This window comes from Pseudorasbora parva, chromosome 25, assembly GCF_024679245.1.
Source record: "Pseudorasbora parva isolate DD20220531a chromosome 25, ASM2467924v1, whole genome shotgun sequence".
NCBI lineage: Eukaryota > Metazoa > Chordata > Actinopteri > Cypriniformes > Gobionidae > Pseudorasbora > Pseudorasbora parva.
In genome coordinates this window covers 11,762,803-11,783,371 of record NC_090196.1, presented here as the reverse complement: position 1 = coordinate 11,783,371, position 20,569 = coordinate 11,762,803, and the positions used below count along the sequence as shown (strand labels likewise).

Sequence of the window (20,569 nt, the reverse complement as noted above, 5' to 3'; positions counted from 1 at the left end):
GCCAAGATATATCAACACTGCCGTATCCGTTACTATGCCAAACACTCTGAGAGTTGTCATGACATAACTTTCTTTTTGTCTTTCAAAGATTAATATCCAGTGTGAGGGTAAAATATAATTATATTATTTTATAATTCTTGCAGAATGATGTCCCGCATATGTCTTGATGCATCACTGGGTGAGTAAAGTCATCTCCCAAAGCATGTTCTGGTGTATTTCTTTATTTAAATCTGTATGTCCCCCTTATTAGATTCATAAGTGAAAGTAGGCATTACTAGCAGAGGTGAAAATTCAACGGAAACACTAAGTAGCAAATAAATAATAAGCAAATAAAAAGAACGTCTTTAAAGGTTAGGCTATTTTTAAGAAGGGAACGTGGAAGGTATTTGTGGTATGAATTTCAGATGTGTGCTCTGATCCACTGGTCTTAGCAACACAGCAGTTCCTTAAAGAGAAATCTGAGGTTTTGCTGAGCCATCAGAGAATGGCATTAAAAACCCTCATTGCCTGTCAACAGCACGTGTGAATCCAGCCTTCTTCTTTGGGTGAGCACCTCTTGGTTGACTCCCCTGAATCTTACCTTGGATTTGAAGGATTTAACATGCACCCTTTTTATTGGACCTAATGGTGGACCTAACACCTGCTTTCTGGATTAAAACTGTAATTCCGCTATTAAACTATTTAAAAATCTATTTATTTATGAACCGTCAAGTGGTGTTTGTCTACTGGAGTATTAAATGTTTGGTAGGCTTGTGATGACATACTAATTCTGCAATAATACAAATCTTTATTATTGCCTTTGTAAATGTCATGCAGTTTTGGATTTTATTTGATTTTTATTGTTAACTTAATGGCATTTAACATGCCATTGTGGCAATTATTTTTAGTTAAGTCTAATATTTAATATTTTATGAATTATGAATGTGATGAGCTGATCTCTCGTAAGAATAAACATGTATCCCGGTTCGGTGCAGTGTTGCTTGATGATTTATGAAGTGATGATTTGACACGACACTTAGAAACCAAATTCTCCTACGAGGAGCATATTTTGGAATATGATTTCATTTGCTCAAAATGGATGTATCCACCATCAAATTTGTAACAAAATGTACAACAAGAAAGGGATAATATATGTCTTGTCTTTGACAACTGATTGTTTTCCCTGTATCATTATGTCTTTGTCCAGAATCTTAAGCTATGTATGACTAAACCATAACTATTTTAACATATTAATTATAAAACTGACAATGACATGGACTAGATAGTTTTAGTGTACTTTATGATTTTTATTAGTATATTATTTTTAAAAACTGCATTGCAATGATTTTATGTCAATATCAGTTTCAAATGGCCGTATTGGTTTCAAGTCATGGGGTCAAAATCCAAGACAAACATGTCAAAGGGTCTGAAGTAGATATATGCCCTTGATTTATATCAAAGCCATACTCTGAAAAAGTATACATTATCCATATATATATATATATATATATATATATATATATATATATATATATATATATGGATAATGTATACTTTTGGTTATGGTTTATATTTATATAAACCATACTTTTCACTAAATTTGTTAATAAAAAGAAAGATGGCCAGCAGTAATTTGTATTGGATATAACTTTCGTCCATTAAAGGTAATTCAGTTATTATACCCTTAATGTACAATATATAGATTATCACATATATAACATTCTGCAAGCAAATATAGCAAATGAAAATCTACAAACAAATTTAACTGTTATGCTAAACAGGAAACAAGACACTTTTTCTAGTTTAAAATGAAAATTTCAACAACAAAAAAACTAAACAAAACAAAAAAATTCTGCGGCCCACAACATATTAACAGCTACAGTAGTCCTACAGCTACAGCTGTTTTTTCCCGTACCATTTGATATTGTAGTAAGTTGAAACCGTAAGTTGAAATCATCACTGGAGCGCAATGAATTCTGGGATAGGCAAGGCTTTGAAGGATCCATCTGTTGTATCCTTCATTGCATTTGAAACTATGGGAAGCCAAACCCATCTAAAGTGGGATGAAACGGCCCTGGGATGTCATCTGTGAGACTCAATGGACCGTTGTGTAAGGATGGATACGTGGAAGTATGCGTCCTTGAGATCTATCGTGAAAAACCAGTCTTCAGACCTAATTTGTCACACGATTTGCTGAGAGTTAGCCTTTTAAATTTGAGGTTTCCTACAGTCCGATTCAGTTGCCAAAGATCTAAAATAAAACATAACCCCCAACCCTCCTTTGGGACAATAAAGTACCAGCTGTAAAACCCAGACTCCTTGCTAAGAGGAGGAACCCGTTCTATAGCCACCTTTCACAAGACGAAGAAGAGTTTTTACTTGTTGCTTCATAACCAGAGCCTCCCCTGTGGGCAGGACCATGCTAAATCCAGGTGGGCGAGACCTGAACTGAATGGTGTAGCCTTTTTGACTGTCTGCAGGACCCAGTGAGATATATTTGTTAGAAGTTTCCAGTGGCTTCTGGTGTATTTCGAACAGCATGCACAGTGCCCTGAACAAGCAGGGAACAACTGGCTTGACTGCTCTAGAGCCCTCCTCGGAGTAAGCCAACAACCCTCGGGTAGAAACTCGCTGTGAACATCTTTGCCCTGGCAAAGAGGTGGGGTTAGCAGAATAGCCCACTGAGGGTACAGAGGGAAGACAGGCACCGTATAATGAGCTGGAGGGTCCACCTTCCCCCGGAGGGTCATACGCTCAGTAGCCTGGCAGTGGCAGTCTTAGACAAAGGCTTCTTAGAACAATAACGGTCCTCAGATCCATTTTCCTTCAAGGACTTCACCTGAGAGCGTTGCGCCTCCCAGTCTTTCTGTGGGGGAGCATGGGACACGGCACTCTGCTTTTGCTGCTCTCTGTGACAGGAATTTCTGAAATGCCGCCTCCTGTTTTTTGGTTCCTGAAACCTCTTGTGACAGAATTTACTGAAGTCACTGAAGAGGCCCGTAGGAGACAGAGAAAGGGGCATACAGGAGAAAGCTCTTTTCTTTATCTTTCATAACTGCGAGGTTCAGCCAAAGATGCTTCTACGTTGCCCGCTGACTTGGCCGTCTCCTTAGTGGCCCGGAGAGACAAATCTGTAGCCTGATGTAATTTGAGAATGATGTCACCAACCTCTGATGTTCTGTCACGCCATTGGACTGATACCATACAGCACGTCACGACGCAATCACGCAGAGGCGTTCCCAAAAAAATATGCATCTTCAGTCATTTCTTTAAAATGGCTAAAGAATCAGCAGCTCAAGTTGAGTTAGGCAGGTCATTTCACCAGTATGGTACAGTCCAGGTAAAGGTCTGTGAAAGTGATTTTGTGCCTTTTTGTGATGGGACTATAAGGTGCCGGTCACTTGCAGAACACAAGCTTCCGGATGGCACGTGGGTCTGAAGTAACGAGTTTAGGTATGGGGTGCAGAGTCAGTAGTTGTTCTGTTGGGAAATATCAGTGCATTGAATTTGATGCAAGTGGCAATTGGCACCCAGTGAAAGTTTATGAGGAGAGGTGTGACGTCCGCTCTCTTCGGCTCTTTAAAGACCACTCTTGATGCAGCATTCTGGATCAATTGCAGAGGTTTGAGTGTGCAGGCGTTGCAGGAAGACGTGCCAAGAGAGCATTACAATTGTCCAGTCTCGATAGAACAAGAGCTTGGACAAGGAATTGTATAACATGCTCCGATAGGAAGGATCTGATCTTCCTAATGTTGTATAAGGCAAATATGCAAGACCAGGCAATCTGTGAAGTTCAACTGATCGATCGCAACGCCAAGGTTCCTGACTGTCGAGTTATTGTTGATGAACCATATGATGAAACTGGCTGAATGGAGAAAATGTGAGAAGAAGTGTTGGGTTGGGCAAGGTTGAGTTGAAGGTGGTGGTCCTTGATCCAGCAAGAAATGTCTGTCAGGCAAGCTGAGATGTGAGCACCTACCTTCAGATCATCTGACTGGAATGAGTGGTAGAGTTGTGTCATCAGCATAACAGTGACAGGAAAAAAACATGTTTCTGAATTACAGATCTTAGTGACAATATGTAGATGGAGAAGAGAAGTGGTCCAAGCACTGAGCCCTGAGGCATCCCAGTAGCAAGATGCGACTTTGACACACGACACCCTGAAGGACCTACCTGAAAGGTAAGACTTCAAGTAAGACTATGACCTTTAGAGTTGGACCACTGGAGTGCAGTGTCTGAGATGCCATTTGTCATGAGGGCTGACAGGAGGATCTGGTGGTTTACTGTGTCAAAAGCAGCAGACAAATCTATTAGTAAAGACTAATGAACATGGGATTATATCATCTAAATTGTTTGACTGAGGTTGTGGAGAATCTTTCTCAACTGAAAATTGCTTATAACATTTTATAAAACAGTCTCTATGTCAAGGATCTCTGACCAACATACAATGCATTCTGAGAAGTTTCTTAAAATAGTACATTACCAGCTTAACAACTGTGTAAGTATTTGTAAATGATCTTATGTATATTAGTCAGCATTGCTGACTTTGCAACCTAGAGGATCATGTTGAGTCAAAGCTGGGGCTAGAGAGAAGCATCAAACAATTCTTCAAAAGTTTTTTTCTTAGTTATAACCAAAAAAGGAAACTAACATTACAAGCACAAAAATAAGTGTTAATCTTTAACACCAGTATTAATTTGGATAAATTTTGACCCTGCAATTAATCTTAAGCAATTTATTTAGTCAATGAACTACTCCTTGTAAGCCCTTATCTGATCATATCAATCAACCATTATGACCTAATTCTTCTTGTTAGTTTCATTATCCTGACATCTGGAAATTTGTTTTCTCCATTAGTCTATTTTAAGAGGTGTAATTGGCAGACATTTGAAGTGGATATTTCAAGAGGCTAGCAAACCAACTGTGTAGTGCCTTACCATAAAAAGGGGAGACGTGTGATGGTGCCAGCCTTATAAACCGTCCTTAAGTGCAGTCCTGCTGCTAGTGGTCTGCTTCCTTCAGACATTCTTCTTTCAGGGCTGATCTGCTGCCTAACTTTCTCATATAGGTGAGGACAACGTCTAACTTTTCATGGGTTTATTACATTTCGTCACATCGAAAGAAGCTTTTTTGTAGCTTGACTTGTTTTTTGAGGTGTTATTCACGTGGAATTTGATGAACTCATGCTTTTGATGATCTTTTTTAGGATTACAAACGTTTTTCTGTAAGCAGTTTATAGTGATTTAGAGCTATAAACTAAATTAATTTATACATTAATTGTATTGAGTTATTATTTTACTATTAATTTTGAATTTAATTTGAAAGAATTGTGCACAAATGATTTAAAATACTTTATTTTATTGATACTGAATTATATTCCATTTGAATATCTTGCAATGTGTTTTGGGCTGCCAAAATGAGCGTGGCACATATATATTTTTAACAACTGTATGAACATGCCACTCAGGTGGTGACAGAATTGTTTTTCTAATATATTTATTGGGTCCTACATTATATTAGGTGGCCTTCTATGTACTTACATCAAAACATAATGTACTTATTGTGTTCATATTGTATTGCAAAACATTTTTGCTGATATTGAGATGGGATATGGTAATCTTAGGGACAGGTGTGGTGGTGTGGATAAGTTTAAGGGTAGGGTTAATTGTAAGGCAAGTGTCAACAGATTCTCTTTTATATCCATTTATATTCTTTATATACAGAAGAAATAAACTCACACAGGTTTAGAACAACTTGAGAGTGAGTAAATGATGAATTATCCCATTAAATGTTATAAACAATAATTTGCAAAAAAATGAAAACAAGAAACCCTACCTTAGATATCTCTGTCGAAACATCCTTAGATTTTAAGGGATCTGTTATAAATATGCAAGACTACAAGTCAGATTAGTTGTATTGTTGGCATCTGCATAGATTATTCCAGAAGCAGACTAGGATACTGGATATCAGAGGGGTAAATTCACACCCCTCCCTCTGGATCGCAAGACATTCCCAAGTGCTGGTTTCAAATTATAATGCAGAAAATATAGCCCACTCTATATAACACAATCTCTCTTAGTGCGTATATCACATAATAACTTTTGAATGGATCATGATTCAATATTGCAAAGCACAACATATTATGCATTGTTGATATATAAAAGTTGTTTCATCTCTATAAAAATCTACATTTTTGTTCTGTTTTTCACTTTGTACAGGGGTGAAGAAAACAGGGGGCCAACATGTCTGAGTGAGTATATGAATATCTCTGTTCTTTATTTTGTTTATTTAAAATAAACAATGGTTATCTATTCTATTGTATATTATTAGAATATTAGAATCTATTCTAATATTGTTTTGTTAAATTGTAATTTTTAAATCATCCATGACAGAAAAAAGATGACATCGAGCCGCAAGCACCATCTCAAGGTAAAGTAAAAAAAGCACAGATGGTTTTGCTATTATATTATATATTATAAAATATTTATTAAGGGCCAAACTTTTTTTTTTGTAGTGTTATTATTATTAGACTTTGCATTAATATAAGGGCAAACAAGTGACTTTTATAGAGGTTGTTTTATAGTGTTTAAGATATTTTTCATAACAAATACCATTTATTATTATCAGTAACATTATTGTTGTTGTTATTATTAAAGAAACCATGAAACCATGGTAAAGAGGAGCTTAGTTTCTGCCAGTGGCATGACAGTTAAGGCAGTCGTAAGCTTTGACCTTATATCTTGTAGCCTGGAATATTTTAATATTTTTTAGTATAGTACAATAAAAAAAGAAAATACTTATTCCTGCGACAGAAGAAGAGATGAAGTGCTACTACAAAGTGGGCCCTTGGGTTTGCACCCCCCTCTTTATAATAGTTTTTTTTTTTCTTACTGCTTCTATGTTTGTCAGTATTTGTGTTCTGAGACAAGCACAACACTGTTATGTTGTATGATATATAGAATCTAACTGATTTATTTGCCCCACAGAGTTTGGTGCTTGGCATTGCAAAGACCCTTATGGAGAAAGAAGCCGCTCAGTACATTGTAGATAAGGAGAATTACATGGCAGAAAACTGCCCTCCTCTGTCCCTGCCCGGATCTACACAAGAACTGCAGGTCTGTGAGCATATTCACTAAACATATGATTTCACATTCTCTAATAGCACATTTACATCAATTAGATGTTTATTTGTTTACATTTTTATTTGGAAGATGGAATTGTTAGATAATTTTAATTCAATGATTATATCATTACCATGAATCATGAACTCCATAATCATGAACTCCAGGGTTATTATCATTACCTAACACTAAAACCATAGAAACCATTTATTAAAAAAATAAAAAATAAAATAAAATAATATACAGGTACGTATATACACTAATCAGGCATAACATTATGACCACTGACAGGTGAAGTGAATAACACTGATTATCTCTTATCACGACACCTGTTAGTGGGTGGGATATATTAGACAGCAAGTAAACATTTTATCCTCAAAGTTGATATGTTAGAAGCAGGACAAATGGGCAACAATAACGATTTGATTGAGTTTGACATGGGCCAAATTGTGATAGCTAGACTGGGTCAGAGCTAGCCTGACAAGCCAGACCCACATCAAGATGTTTGGTCTGGAAACTCACCATAGACAGGGCTCAATCCGAGGGGCGGGATAAACGGTTGTCTTTCAAACTCCCTCTGCATGCGATAGGATAGCGCTACACCAACCAGAGCAACGAAGGTGAAACAGAGCTTGTTGATAGATTAAACATTCGCCGTATCCGGTCGGCTAAACTCCGAACAAATCTTCCCTTTTTAAGAATGACTTCAGTGCCGTTCTTTGTTCTTTTCTCTGAGAAAAGCTCAACTCCAAGTCTTCCAGAATCACAGTCAAAACTGATTCGAAAGACCGCCGCCGTTTGCCAGTTTCTGTGTTTACTAGAAGCACGCAAACGCAACTCGGCCGTCGTCATTATGGCCCCGCCCACCGACTCTATACACGATGTGATTGGTGAGTGAGGGGAATACAGCTCAGAAGGGTATTGAGAGTTCCTAGACGACACTTGCGGGCAGATTTTCCACTAGGGTGCGTCTAAATTTCAATATTTTGATTTTACTTAAATGTTTTGAATGTTAGAATGATATTTGAAAAAAAATATTCTTGACGATTATGGTTGAGAATGACCAAATATGCTTTTAATATGATTATTAGTGAGAATAAAGATTACGTTTAAATTAGCAATGATTATATTTTATAATATAATATAAGTGAATAAGTTAGTTAGTTAGTATAGCACATTTAAAAACAACTTTGTAAAAACAAAACAAAGTTGGCCAAACTGCTTTCCATTAAAACAATATTCCAACAACATAAATAACAAGATAAAAAAATATTAAAACTAGGACAACAGTAAAACAAGGTACAACCAACTTCAATCTTAACTATAAACTTGGGCAAGTAAATGTGTCCACAAACGTGATTTAAAAATACTGAATGTAGTACAACATCTAATAGCCAAAGGCCGGTTATTCCAGAGGCAGTGTGCAGCAACAGAAATGGCACGGTCCCCTTTGGGCTTTAGACAAGATTTAGGGATCTTTAAAAGTAACGCTTGAGATGACCTTAGTGGTCTTGTCATCTGATAAACCTGGAGAAAATCTGAAATATATTTGGGAGCTAGACCATGCAACCTTAAACTGCATCCTGAAATTAACTGGGCCTTTTGTAAGAGTTGAAGGTGATTCAACAGAACACAAGGAAGACCCAGATACAATAAATTACAATAGTCCAACCTTGAAAATAGATGACATGTATGTCCTTCAAATCATTAAAAGACAAAAAAGGGTTTCATTTTTGCAATGCGCCTTAAATGAAAGAAGCCAGCCTTCACCACTGAATTTACATGCTTATCAAATTTAAGCAATGTTATATTATATATTAATATAACAATTATAACAGTTATATTATATATTAATATAGCAATATTATATTTTTGACAAACAAAAACCCAATGGTAGCATGTACAAAGAAAACAATATGTGCCCCAGAATTGACCCCTGTGGAACCCCACAAACACAGACTGCAGAATCTGAGAAATCATTTTCCAATTGTACTATAGAGCTTCTGTCCTTTGAAGGAACTTTAGGACTTTTGGGGACTTTAGCTTATCAGCCATATCCCCCAGAGTTAGATAAATCCATACCATTCTCAACTCTGAGCATCATAACTCTGTCTGACACACCCACTGCTAGCCTATCTTAGCACAAAGACTGGAGGTAAACGTCTCCAGTTAGCCTACTGCTCAGTAAGTGACAAAATAATGCCAACATTTTCCTATTTGCATGTTGTGATGTGTATAGTTACGTCATGTACTAAGACTGACAGAAAATGAAAAATTGCAATTTTCCAGAACGATATGACTAGGGGATATATTCTCATTCTTGCATAATAATGATATTACGAAAGGTACTCTGCCCCCTTGAGTACCTTGGCGGATGGCGTTGATGGTCCCAAGGAACATTTTGAATCATAACTCTCTGTTGCCGAAGAACCAGTATCCGCGCACAGGTACCTTGATTCAAGTATAAAGAATGAAGTGGATCTTCTTAAAAAGCTATCCAAATGATAGCTGAAGGTTCTCGTCACACATTCAACAGGCTTCTTCGATGCAAAAAGAGCCTTTTCAGTTGTACTCGAACACCACCTTGTCGCACCTGTTTTCTATCATGTTATTTTCTTTTATGAAAGCCACAATCTGGAACGCAACACAGTTCCGCAGGTATCCAAGGCAGAGGTGAAGAATCAAAAAGTTTATATTCTCCATCTTTCCCGCTGCAGAGACCTGCAACAATTTCTTCAGAATTTCTTCAATTTCTGCCAGTCAGAAAACCAATATCATAGACATACGTTAGAGCCGCTGTTGTAACAGACAGACACATGAACTGGGCAAATAAACACAAGACATACACAACATCAACTAGGTGATGGCTTGTGCAACAGTCCACAGGCCACAATCGACAACAGTAAAACTGCACATTTTAGAGTGGCCTTTTATTGTGGCCAGCCTAAAGCACACCTGTGCAATAATCATGCTGTCTAATCAATATCTTGATATGCCACACCTGTGAGGTGGATAGATTATCTTGGCAAAGGAGAAGTGCTCACTGACACAGATTTAGACAAATTTGTGAACAATATTTGAGATAAATAGGCCTTTTGTGCACATGGAAAAAGAGAAATGGGAGAAACCACAAAAGTGTTCAGTGCACCTAGGGATAATGAAAGTTATATTGAATACTGAAACATTACAATGCGACAGATGGTTAGAAAAGAGAGCTTGACTCTTTCACTGTCGCCATTCAGGAACTGTGCAAGAAACTTCACCAGCAGATCGACAAGGTTGATGAGGAGAGATACGACTTGGAGGCTAAAGTGGGCAAGGCAGACAAAGAGGTAACTTCTGACAATATAAACTAATAAATACTCAAACATACCTTATTATTATTATGATAATGATGATGATGAGGGAGATCTTTCTGTTGAGTCTATGTATTGGGTTCTCTGAGGTCCATTTTGACTCCAGTCTAATGTGTGTATAGATTGAAGATCTGAAGATCAAGGTGGTCGACCTGATCGGCAAGTTCAAGAAACCCGCGTTGAAGAAAGTACGCATGTCTGCCGATCAGATGTTGGGAGCTCTGCTGGGCTCCAAACACAAGGTGTCTCTGGATCTGAGAGCCAACCTGAAACAAGTCAAGAAGGAGGTCAAAGAGGAGGTGAGCGAAATATGACGGTTTGACTATTTCTTTGTGCTTGTAAGACAGAGCAGATGTCAACAGTAATGGATCGAAATAATAATGCCATAAGCAACTAGAGGCTGTGCACCCTGGCGCCCACCTCCCATGCCGGAGACCCTGGTTCAAATCTCACTCAGAGTGGGTTGAGTTGGACCGGTAGCATTTGGTGCCGTGACCCGGGTTGGGAGTGAGGTTTGGTGAGAGCTGTAAACCTCACTCCCCTGATCTCAAGAGGCATTTTAGTGACTTTAGTGTCCTTTTTAGCATGCTCGCCTCCTGGTTCAAATCCCACTTCGAGCGGGTCTAGGTTACACATGTGCCATTGTCAGTTTGATAAACTCCCGTCTTCTAAGATCATCTAACTGCATGATGGAAATTACGTAAATTACACAATTTCACATAATCTTTGTTGCACATACTTGCATTATTTGCATTAAATTATTTGAACACGTTTAGGATTTGTGAATTAATTGCATTCGTTAACGCATTAACGTTGACAGCCCTAATATATTTACATACAGTATATGTGTTTACTTAAATACCATTCCTTCACACTCAATTCTTCTCTCATAATCCAGGTTGCAGATGTCGGTGACTGGCGTAAGAACGTTGAGGACAAGGCCGGTATGGGTGGCAGGAAGAAGATGTTTGAGGGCGAGGCCTAAATTCCTGGACATTTCTTTGTTTAACTGTTGTAGGAATTTGTCAGTGCTACGCAATCATTTATCTTTTTGCAATGTTGTATGTATTTAGCTCTCAGTGCCTCAAATGAGCATTTGTTTCATGCAGTATTTATGTCCTGAAAGAGAATTGTGTATCATCGCAGAGCCATGACCATTAATAAATGAATGCGTTTGAGGAAAATCCTTTTTCATGTTTGTTTTATTACACATGTTTGGGTTATTTCACTCCCTTCCACTCTTTAAATAGTTTGTTTTTACTGCAATTAATAAATACTGTAGTGCTGTTCGATGCTGCTATTTTATAATTTAATTGAACTAATTAAATTAAATTCTTAACTGAATGTAATTTAAAATGTATTTAATTTCTAAACAACTTCCAGAAGAAATATGGGTGGCATTTCAACTCATAAATATGGAGATCTCCTCTTTTGCTGTATGGTGAGTAACTTAATTATTATTCTTTTTTTAAATTTCTTTCTTAAAAATCTTTCAGTATTTGTTCTGTTGCCTCTTTATTCTGTCAGATATGTCATGTATCTTGGTGTGTTAAGCATGGCTTCCGTTTACAGCACACACACACACACACACACACACACACACACACACACACACACACACACACACACACACACACACACACACACACACACACACACACACACACACACACACACACACACACACACACACACACACACATATGCGTCTTGAAGGAAGGGGAATTTATGAGTCTTGCTGAGGATGGGCTCGGGATATTTCAGGAGCTCAGCAACCTATTGGTCTAAGCTGGAACCCACTTCCATAAACAGGCCTCCCAAGATCTGCTGAGCCATCAGAGTACGACATATATATCCTATTTAATTTTTTTCTCTCTGAGGCTCACCAGTGTTTCCAGCTCTTCCAACTGTGTCCTTCCCTCTTCTTCTCTCGTAGGTGAGCGTCATTCCAGAAATCTCTCTAGATCTGTACGTTAAAACGACAAAGGCACGACTTGAACATATCTGCATAGATTAAGAGAATATTTAGCTACTGAAAAAATGGGTTACTGATGAATCTTTCTTGTTGGTTAGAGACATACTCTATGGGCTTTATTTTTGCATCCAATATATGTGCAGACAGATATTGTCTTTTAATATTCACGAGAAGATAGAATATGTGGTAACATTTTACAATACGATTTCATTAGTTATCATTAGCTAACTACATTAGAGATGGACAGTAGAAATATATTTTTAATTTCTACTCAAATACATTTTTCAAGTATATACTTCATCAGGGTTTTTCTTCGGAAACATTTACTTTACTACATTCCAAAGCATAATATATAATGTCATACTTTTTACTGCACTACATTTCATAAATACAATTTTTTTTAAATACCTTTTAATACTTAATTGCAATGTTGCACTAATTACATTAATACTTAATGTAGTACTTTCGTACTTGTTCTCAAGTAAAACTTTGAGTACTTGAGTTAAAGTAAGAAAGTACTACATTTTTTAGTGTAATTAAGTATTAAATGATATTCAATATGAAATATCGAGCACGTTTCGCTGTTTTCCAAAGAAAAACAATAAAGTACGGACACTTCAAAAAGAGTACAAATACTATGGTTAACATTAACTAATGAATTGCACTTCTACAGCATTTATTCGTCTTAGTAAATGGTAATTTTAACATTTACTAATACATTATTAAAATCAAAAGTCATATTTGTTAACACCAGTTAATGCACTGTGAAGTAACGCACAATCAATGAACAGTTGGATTTCAATAAACTAATGTTAACAGATATTAACAAATACAGCAACACATGTATTGCTCATGGTTAGTTAATACATAAACTGGTATATATGTTAACAAATGAAAATCCCGAATATATTGATAAGTGGCCTTTTAAATGTAGCTATGAATTACCTAATAGAGTATACATCTTGTATTTCTGTATTAAATTATTTTGTAGATTTTTATCGGGAATGTATATGAATTGTAAAGGTATATATTGAAAGGGCATAATATTTAACTGCAATACAATTTTATTCATGTAAATGTTCTATTTTCATATGCTCTGATCGATGTGACAGTTTATTCAGTTTAAATCACATTAATTGAATTTGTAGTTGTTATTAATCAATTCTGCAAACTGTCTAGGAAGTGTATTTATAATAGTATAATCCTTAATTGCTTTTATCTAATAGTCTCTGAATAAAGCAGCTGATTGCTTGTATCAGGTTTAATGACCTTTAGTTTAAAAGTTAAGTGTCAAATGAACTGTCCAGCGTCTCAAACTGTTGGGCTAAACTTACAGACTCAGGTTCCCTTTCTTACCACAGTTTACCAGTTTAAAACAATGTACAATTGCTTGTCCTTGATTAGCTGATTAACTCAACTGCCAACTGTATGTCTAATGTCTAATTTCTATCCAATCCAGGGTAAGCACACACTAAACCACCAAGATGTCAGAGTAAGTATTCTGATTGCTTTATTGGTTTAGATTAACGCTTGGCATACTGTAAAACCCATGTTTAATTCTAGATTAAGTTATGTTTGTATTGAATAGCTTCATTTGGCACTCATGGTGATCTTGTTTTCATGAACAGAAAAAAGATGACCTCCAGCCGCAGGCATCATCTGAAGGTTAGATCATAAAAGAAGCATTTTTTGACCATGTTTTTAAATGTTTTGTGAAGCATTGTTAATTATCTCTTTTGCTAACCCTTCAGAGCCTGGTGCTCTCCATTGCCTTCGGTCTGATGGAAGCTGAAGCCAAGCAGGCTGTTATTGATAAGGAGGCGTACATGAATGAACACTGCTCTCCTCTGGATATGCCAGGATCCCAGCAAGAGCTGCAGGTGACCAAATTGTAGCTATTTTCATTGTCATATAATATATAATCAATAATTACATGTAACCTATATTACATAATCAGATCCCCAAAACAAAGTACTTGTAATAATATTACATTACATTTTAAAATACTTGTAATCAGACTGCAGATACATTTTATTAATTACATGATTACATATTATTCACAGTGGCAGTGAACCATTCAGATTTTATTGATTCACCTACTTTGTCATATTTTAAAATTTCCTTTCTAAAAAGCCATTAAAAAGTCTTCTTGTTTTGTGAAACTGCACGGAGCAGTCACTAGGCTGTAATTTCACTCTTAAAGAGTGTTCCCTCAGTTGGTCAAGTTTGATGTACGTCTCTGTTCCCTCCTTCTGGGAATGAGAGTTAGATATGTACCCGATACATTTTTTCAACATTGCATATTAAATCAACTCCTGACAAACACATTCGTTATTATTTGAATTATCACTCAGTAAGTTATTGGACGGCTTTAGTTTTTTTATGATCACTTGCATTATTTTAAAATTATTCATTTTAATTGTTAATTTTTATGACTTATTTACTTAATAGCTTTTCATTAAACTCACAAACCTGTGCATTTCCTTCAAGAACGCCTGAGAAAGCCTGACATAATTCAATGTATTTCATGTTAACAAAGAATGGAATATATTTTCTTTCTCTTTGTATTTTTTTCATCATTATGGTATAATATTATCCTATTCAATTCAATGTAATAAACAAGTAATATCAAAAGTAATCAAAAAGTATTTTTTGATTACATTAACTTAAATATGTAGTGTATCCTTTTGTTACATTTTTTTTAAAGTTCACGTTCATGTTAGTTCACAGAGCATTAACTAATGTTAACATACACCTTTTGATATAAAAATGTATTAGTAAATATTGGTATTAGTCTAGGTTTTGTTTATGAAAAAAAGTATATATATATATATATATATATATATATATATATATATATATATATATATATATATATATATATATATATATGGTAGTTGATATACTAGTAGTTGACATATATATGTATATATATATATATATATATATATATATATATATATATATATATATATATATATATATATATATATATATATATATATATATATATTAAATTTATGTCATTAATGACTCACCCTAATGTCGATCGACACCCGTAAGACCTCTGTTCATCTTCGGAACAGTTTAAGATATTTATCTTTATATTTTGAGAGATTTCTGTTCCTCCATTGAATGTATGTTGAATTGTATGTACAGTATACTCTCCATATGTGACATCAGTTGGTTAATGAGAATCTCTTGAAGCATCGAAAATACATTTTGGTCCAAAAATAACCAAAACTATGACTTTATTCAGCATTGTCTTCTCTTCTGTTTGTTTTCAATCCTCAAACAAAGATCCAAAAGTTGGTTTAGGTACTTATAGTTGGTTTAATGTCTAAAGTGAACTAGTGTAACCTCAAAGCTATATACACTGCATTCAATGTACATGTAAGTTGCTTTACTTGTGAATTGAAGCTATACTGTTTAAGCTACAGGAAAGTTATAGAAGGCTTGCATGAATTTTTGAATATGTATAAGTATGTTTGATAATCAATATCATATATCATGTATCAGGAACTGTGCAAGAAGCTGCACCAACAGATCGACAAGGTTGATGAGGAGAGATACGACTTGGAGGCAAAGGTTGCCAAGACAAACAAAGAGGTGAAGACCAAGACACTTCATTGTCATCATTTGAACAGTGATTCATCCGTTTATGTTTCTCCAATCATTAATTATTATATAATAACATAGATTGAGGATCTGAAGCTCAAGGTGGTCGACCTGATCGGCAAGTTCAAGAAACCCGCGTTGAAGAAAGTACGCATGTCTGCCGATCAGATGTTGGGGGCTCTGCTGGGCTCCAAACACAAGGTCTCCATGGATCTGAGATCCAACCTGAAACAAGTCAAGAAGGAGGTCAAAGAGGAGGTGAGTGAAATATGACGGTGTGACTATTCTTTCCTGCGTATAAAACAGAGCAGATGTATATAGTTATGGATTTTACATTAACTGGCCTCAAGACGCTTATTGCTTGTAGCATGTAGGTAAACATAAGTATTTTAATCACTTAGTATCACTCATCACATAAATATAATACAAATTGTATTTATTTTTTAAACAAATAATCATTAGAGGCTGTTATCAACCCTACCTTAAAGGTCTGGTTACAGATGCTTGTGTAACAGACGTGACAGGCCAGTAAAAGCTGTACATGTAAACCTTACTCCCCTGGCCTTTCGACTGACGCTAGAGGCTGCAGTCATTATTTGCATCAGTTGTTATTCTTGTTAGTGCACCTGCCTCCCACACCAGAGACCCTGGTTCGAATCCCGCTCAAAGCGGGTCCAGTAGGATTGGTTACATTTGGTGCCGTGACCCGGATGGGAGTGAGGTTTAGGGGGGTGAATCTAACATAGGCCTGTGCATGTAAACCTCACTCCCCTGATCTCAAGAGGCACGTCAGTGACTGATGGTAGATGCTGCGTTTTTTTAGTGTCCTTGTTTAGTGTCCTCCGACTCCTATGCCGGAGACCCTGGTTCGAATCCTGCTCAGAGCAGGTCTGAGTAGGAGAGGTAGTTTAGGGGGTGGCGGTAACATAGGCCAGTAAGAGCTGTGCATGTAAACCTCACTCCCCTGATCTCAAGAGGCATGTTAGTGACTGAAGGTAGAGGCTGCGGTTGTTAGTGTCCTAGTTAGCATGCTCACCTCCCACACCGGAGACCCTGGTTTAAATCCCACTCGGAGCAAGTAGGACCAGTTACACATTTGCCATTGTAGATGCTCAGAGTCAGTTTGACAATCTCCCGACTTCTAATCATGACGGAAATTATGTTAAGGACACAATTTTACATTCTTCAGTAATACACTTGCATTATTTGCATTAAATAGTTTTTACAAGGATTTTACTTTTATTAAGGATTTGTGAATTAATTGCATTCGTTAACGCATTAACGTTGACAGCCCTAGCATATTTACATACAGTATATGTGTTTACTTAAATACCATTCCTTCACACTCAATTCCTCTCTCATAATCCAGGTTGCAGATGTCGGTGACTGGCGTAAGAACGTTGAGGACAAGGCCGGTATGGGCGGCAGGAAGAAGATGTTTGAGGGCGAGGCCTAAATTCCTGGACATTTCTTTGTTTAACTGTTGAAGGAATTCGTCAGTGCTACGCAATCATTTATCTTTTTGCAATGTTGTATGTATTTAGCTCTCAGTGCCTCAAATGAGCATTTGTTTCATGCAGTATGTACGTCCTGAAAGAGAATTGTGTATCATCGCAGAGCCATGACCATTAAATGAATGCGTTTGAGGAAAATCCTTTTTTATGTTTGTTTTATTACACACATTTGGGTTCTTTCACTCCCTTCCACTCTTTGACTAGTGGTTTGTTTTGACTGTAATTAATAAATAATGAATAAAGCAGTCAGTCATTTCTTCTTTCTTTATTATTATTTTTTTGCTCTTTATGTATTCCTTTAATTTAATATTTAATTTCATTGGTAAACAACTTCCAGAAGAAATATGGGTGGCATTTCTCATATTTATGGAGATCTCCTCTTTTGCTGTATGGTGAGTAACTTAATTATTATTATTATTTTTTTTGTATTGTATTTCAGTATTTGTTCTGTTGCCTCTTTATTTATTCTGTCAGATATGTCATGTATCTTGGTGTGTTAAGCATGGCTTCCGTTTACAGCACACACACACACACACATGCGTCTTGAAGGAAGAGGAATTTATGAGACTTGCTGAGGATGGGCTCGGGATATTTCAGGAGCTCAGCGGCCTATTGGTCTAAGCTGGAACCCGCTTCCATAAACAGGCCTCCCAAGATCTACTAAACCATCAGAATATGACATACATATTATATTTTATTTTCAAAGAAGAGGTGGGTCGCAGATTCAGAAATGTTTCTTGCCTTTGTTTGGCTGTTTCTAATTTTGTGGAAAAATCTCCAAGTGTAATGTATTTAGGCTTCATCCTCATGTGTGATGTTTTTGTGTTCCACAGTCTGTAGAAGTAGTAGGCGACTGGTCTAAGAATGTAGAGGATAAGGCTGGTATGGATGGCAGAAAGATGTTTGAGTCCAAGTCTTAAGATGTATCGTGTTCATTCGCCCATATGTCTTACATTTTCTCTGCCAAACATCTTTCTATCCTGTGAACCTCCCGTTGCAATAAAAGTATTCTTCCTGAGACTATTTTTTACATTGTCCCAGTGTTATCTTAATGAACTAAAGCAATGTAAAAACATGTTGCCATAACTTATTGATCATAAAATATTTTACAGTGTGGTTTTGGAATGTACACTACTGTTCAAAAGTTTGGGGTCGGTAATTTTTTTTAAATGTTTTTAAAAGTCGACTATTATGCTCATCAAAGCTGCATTTTATGATCATAAATACAGTAAAAACAATTTAATTGTGAACTTTTGTTAACATTTAAAATAAGTGTATTCTATTTACATATATGTTAAAATGCATTTTATTCCTATGATGCAAAGCAGAATTTTCAGCATCATTGCACCATTGCTTCAGTCTACCATGATCCTTCAGAAATCATTCTAAGATCATTTATTATTATTATCAATGTTGAAAGCAGTTGTGCTGCTTAATATTTTGTTTGACAACCATAAAAAACTGGTTTCTTTGATGAATAGAAAGTCCAAAAGTTCAGCATCACACACTTGCAGAACTCTGTTTCTGCTCCGGGAAAACAAACTGCATCATCTGTTCCCTTAACACTGGGTTATTTGGGAAGCTGAACAAGGTTATATTTCCCTCACAACCAGAAATACACTTCTTTAGTAGCATTATTGATTTACTGGACTAAAAACATAAGGACTGACACTGCCGACAGCTCCCGTAACCCGAACGAAGCTCCATGATGGCAGTGCTTTCACTCTGGTTGATGTGCACGCGCTCATCCGGGAGACCATACAAGGAATTCCATTCTTTATGACATCATACATTCATAATCGAAAAAAACTTTCAGAATCCCGGAAGAGTGTATTTGTCATGGAAATATAATTTGGCCATGTTTAGCATATGAGAATCATGCCATATGCCCCCAATGCATCCTTGGTGAACAAAAGTATTAATTCCTTTCGGGGAAAAACCCCAAAACAAAACACAAACTTTTAATGGTATTGTAGGCTTTATGTGAACTTTATTGCCCACATAACAGATTTATAGGGTCTGTTCACCCAAAAATGTATATTCTTTCATTAATGACTCACCCTAATGTCGTTCCACACCTGTAGGCCATCTGTTTATCCTCGGAACACAGTTTAAGATATTTTAGATTTAGTCCGAGGTCTTTCAGTCCTTTGAATGTAAGTGTATGCCCACTTGCTGTCCACGTCAAGAAGGTAATGAAAACATCATCAAAGTAGTCCATATGTGTCATCAGTTGGTTAGTTAGAATTTTTTTGAAGCGTTGACAATATATTTTGGTCCACAAATAACCAAAAATACGACTTTATTCAGCGTTGTCTTCTCTTCCATGTTCCTCAAATAAAGAATCAAACGGTCATGATTCAAGATTCAGATCGCGTGTCAAACTATCAAACTGCTGAAATCACGTGACATTGGCGATATGAATCACGAATCAATCTGCTGATTCGAGACCGTTTGATTCATTATTTGAGGTTTGAAAGCAGACGTGGAAGAGAAGACAACGCTGAATAAAGTCGTATTTTTGGTTATTTTTGGACCAAAGTGTATATTGTCGACACTTCAAAAGAGTCTAACTAACCAACTGATATGGACTACTTTGATTATGTTTTCATTACCTTCTGGACGTGGACAGCAAGTGGGCATACACTTACATTCAAAGGACTGAAAGGCCTCGGACTAAATCTAAAATATCTTAAAGCGTGTTCTGAGGATGAACAGAGGTCTTACGGGTGAGGAACGACTTTAGGGGTGAGTCATTAATGAAAGAAATTTCATTTTTTGGGTGAACTAACCCTTTAATATTCCATTTTTGTCTGCAATATGTGCTTATTTGATGAACAATCCTGAAAGGCATAAAGAAAGATTTAAACAAATTTTCAACACTGTAAAAAAAAAATGGTACCTTAAATGTACAATCAACTTGGCTGTGTAAGTCATTTCAAATTAAATTACATTAAACTGACATAAGAATGAGTTTAAATTCGCTTATTTCGATGAGTTGAAGTA

General features: G+C 36.3%; 2 protein-coding genes across 3 annotated transcripts; both read left to right on the top strand.

Annotated features, from left to right (window-relative positions):
* The first annotated feature begins 4,943 nt into the window (after positions 1-4,943).
* On the top strand, positions 4,944-11,640 carry LOC137065566 (troponin I, fast skeletal muscle-like). The gene is made up of 7 exons (XM_067437259.1): positions 4,944-5,047; positions 6,198-6,229; positions 6,372-6,408; positions 6,966-7,094; positions 10,343-10,432; positions 10,579-10,755; positions 11,355-11,640. Exons 2-7 carry the CDS (start codon positions 6,222-6,224, stop codon positions 11,439-11,441), a joined length of 528 nt encoding a protein of 175 aa, XP_067293360.1. The 5' UTR covers positions 4,944-5,047; positions 6,198-6,221; the 3' UTR covers positions 11,442-11,640.
* Positions 11,641-13,804: 2,164 nt separating this feature from the next.
* On the top strand, positions 13,805-17,701 carry LOC137065567 (troponin I, fast skeletal muscle-like). 2 transcript variants are annotated; one of them, XM_067437261.1, is made up of 6 exons: positions 13,805-13,923; positions 14,060-14,096; positions 14,183-14,311; positions 15,951-16,040; positions 16,131-16,307; positions 17,419-17,701. In XM_067437261.1, the coding sequence occupies exons 1-6, from the start codon at positions 13,916-13,918 to the stop codon at positions 17,503-17,505; spliced, it is 528 nt and encodes a 175-aa protein (XP_067293362.1). In that variant the 5' UTR covers positions 13,805-13,915; the 3' UTR covers positions 17,506-17,701. The 2 variants fall into 2 exon arrangements, with proteins under 2 accessions (XP_067293362.1, XP_067293361.1); XM_067437260.1 differs by lacking the exon at positions 13,805-13,923 and having other exon boundaries at positions 14,052-14,096.
* The last annotated feature ends 2,868 nt before the right edge of the window (positions 17,702-20,569 follow it).

What these genes read in the sequence shown, in the direction of transcription:
- LOC137065566 (XM_067437259.1), top strand. An exon ending in TGGGCAAGGCAGACAAAGAG is followed by an intron (nt 10,433 to 10,578) that starts GTAACTTCTGAC and finishes ATGTGTGTATAG; the next exon opens with ATTGAAGATCTGAAGATCAA. An exon ending in AGAAGGAGGTCAAAGAGGAG is followed by an intron (nt 10,756 to 11,354) that starts GTGAGCGAAATA and finishes CTCATAATCCAG; the next exon opens with GTTGCAGATGTCGGTGACTG.
- LOC137065567 (XM_067437261.1), top strand. An exon ending in GCCGCAGGCATCATCTGAAG is followed by an intron (nt 14,097 to 14,182) that starts GTTAGATCATAA and finishes CTAACCCTTCAG; the next exon opens with AGCCTGGTGCTCTCCATTGC. An exon ending in TTGCCAAGACAAACAAAGAG is followed by an intron (nt 16,041 to 16,130) that starts GTGAAGACCAAG and finishes ATAATAACATAG; the next exon opens with ATTGAGGATCTGAAGCTCAA.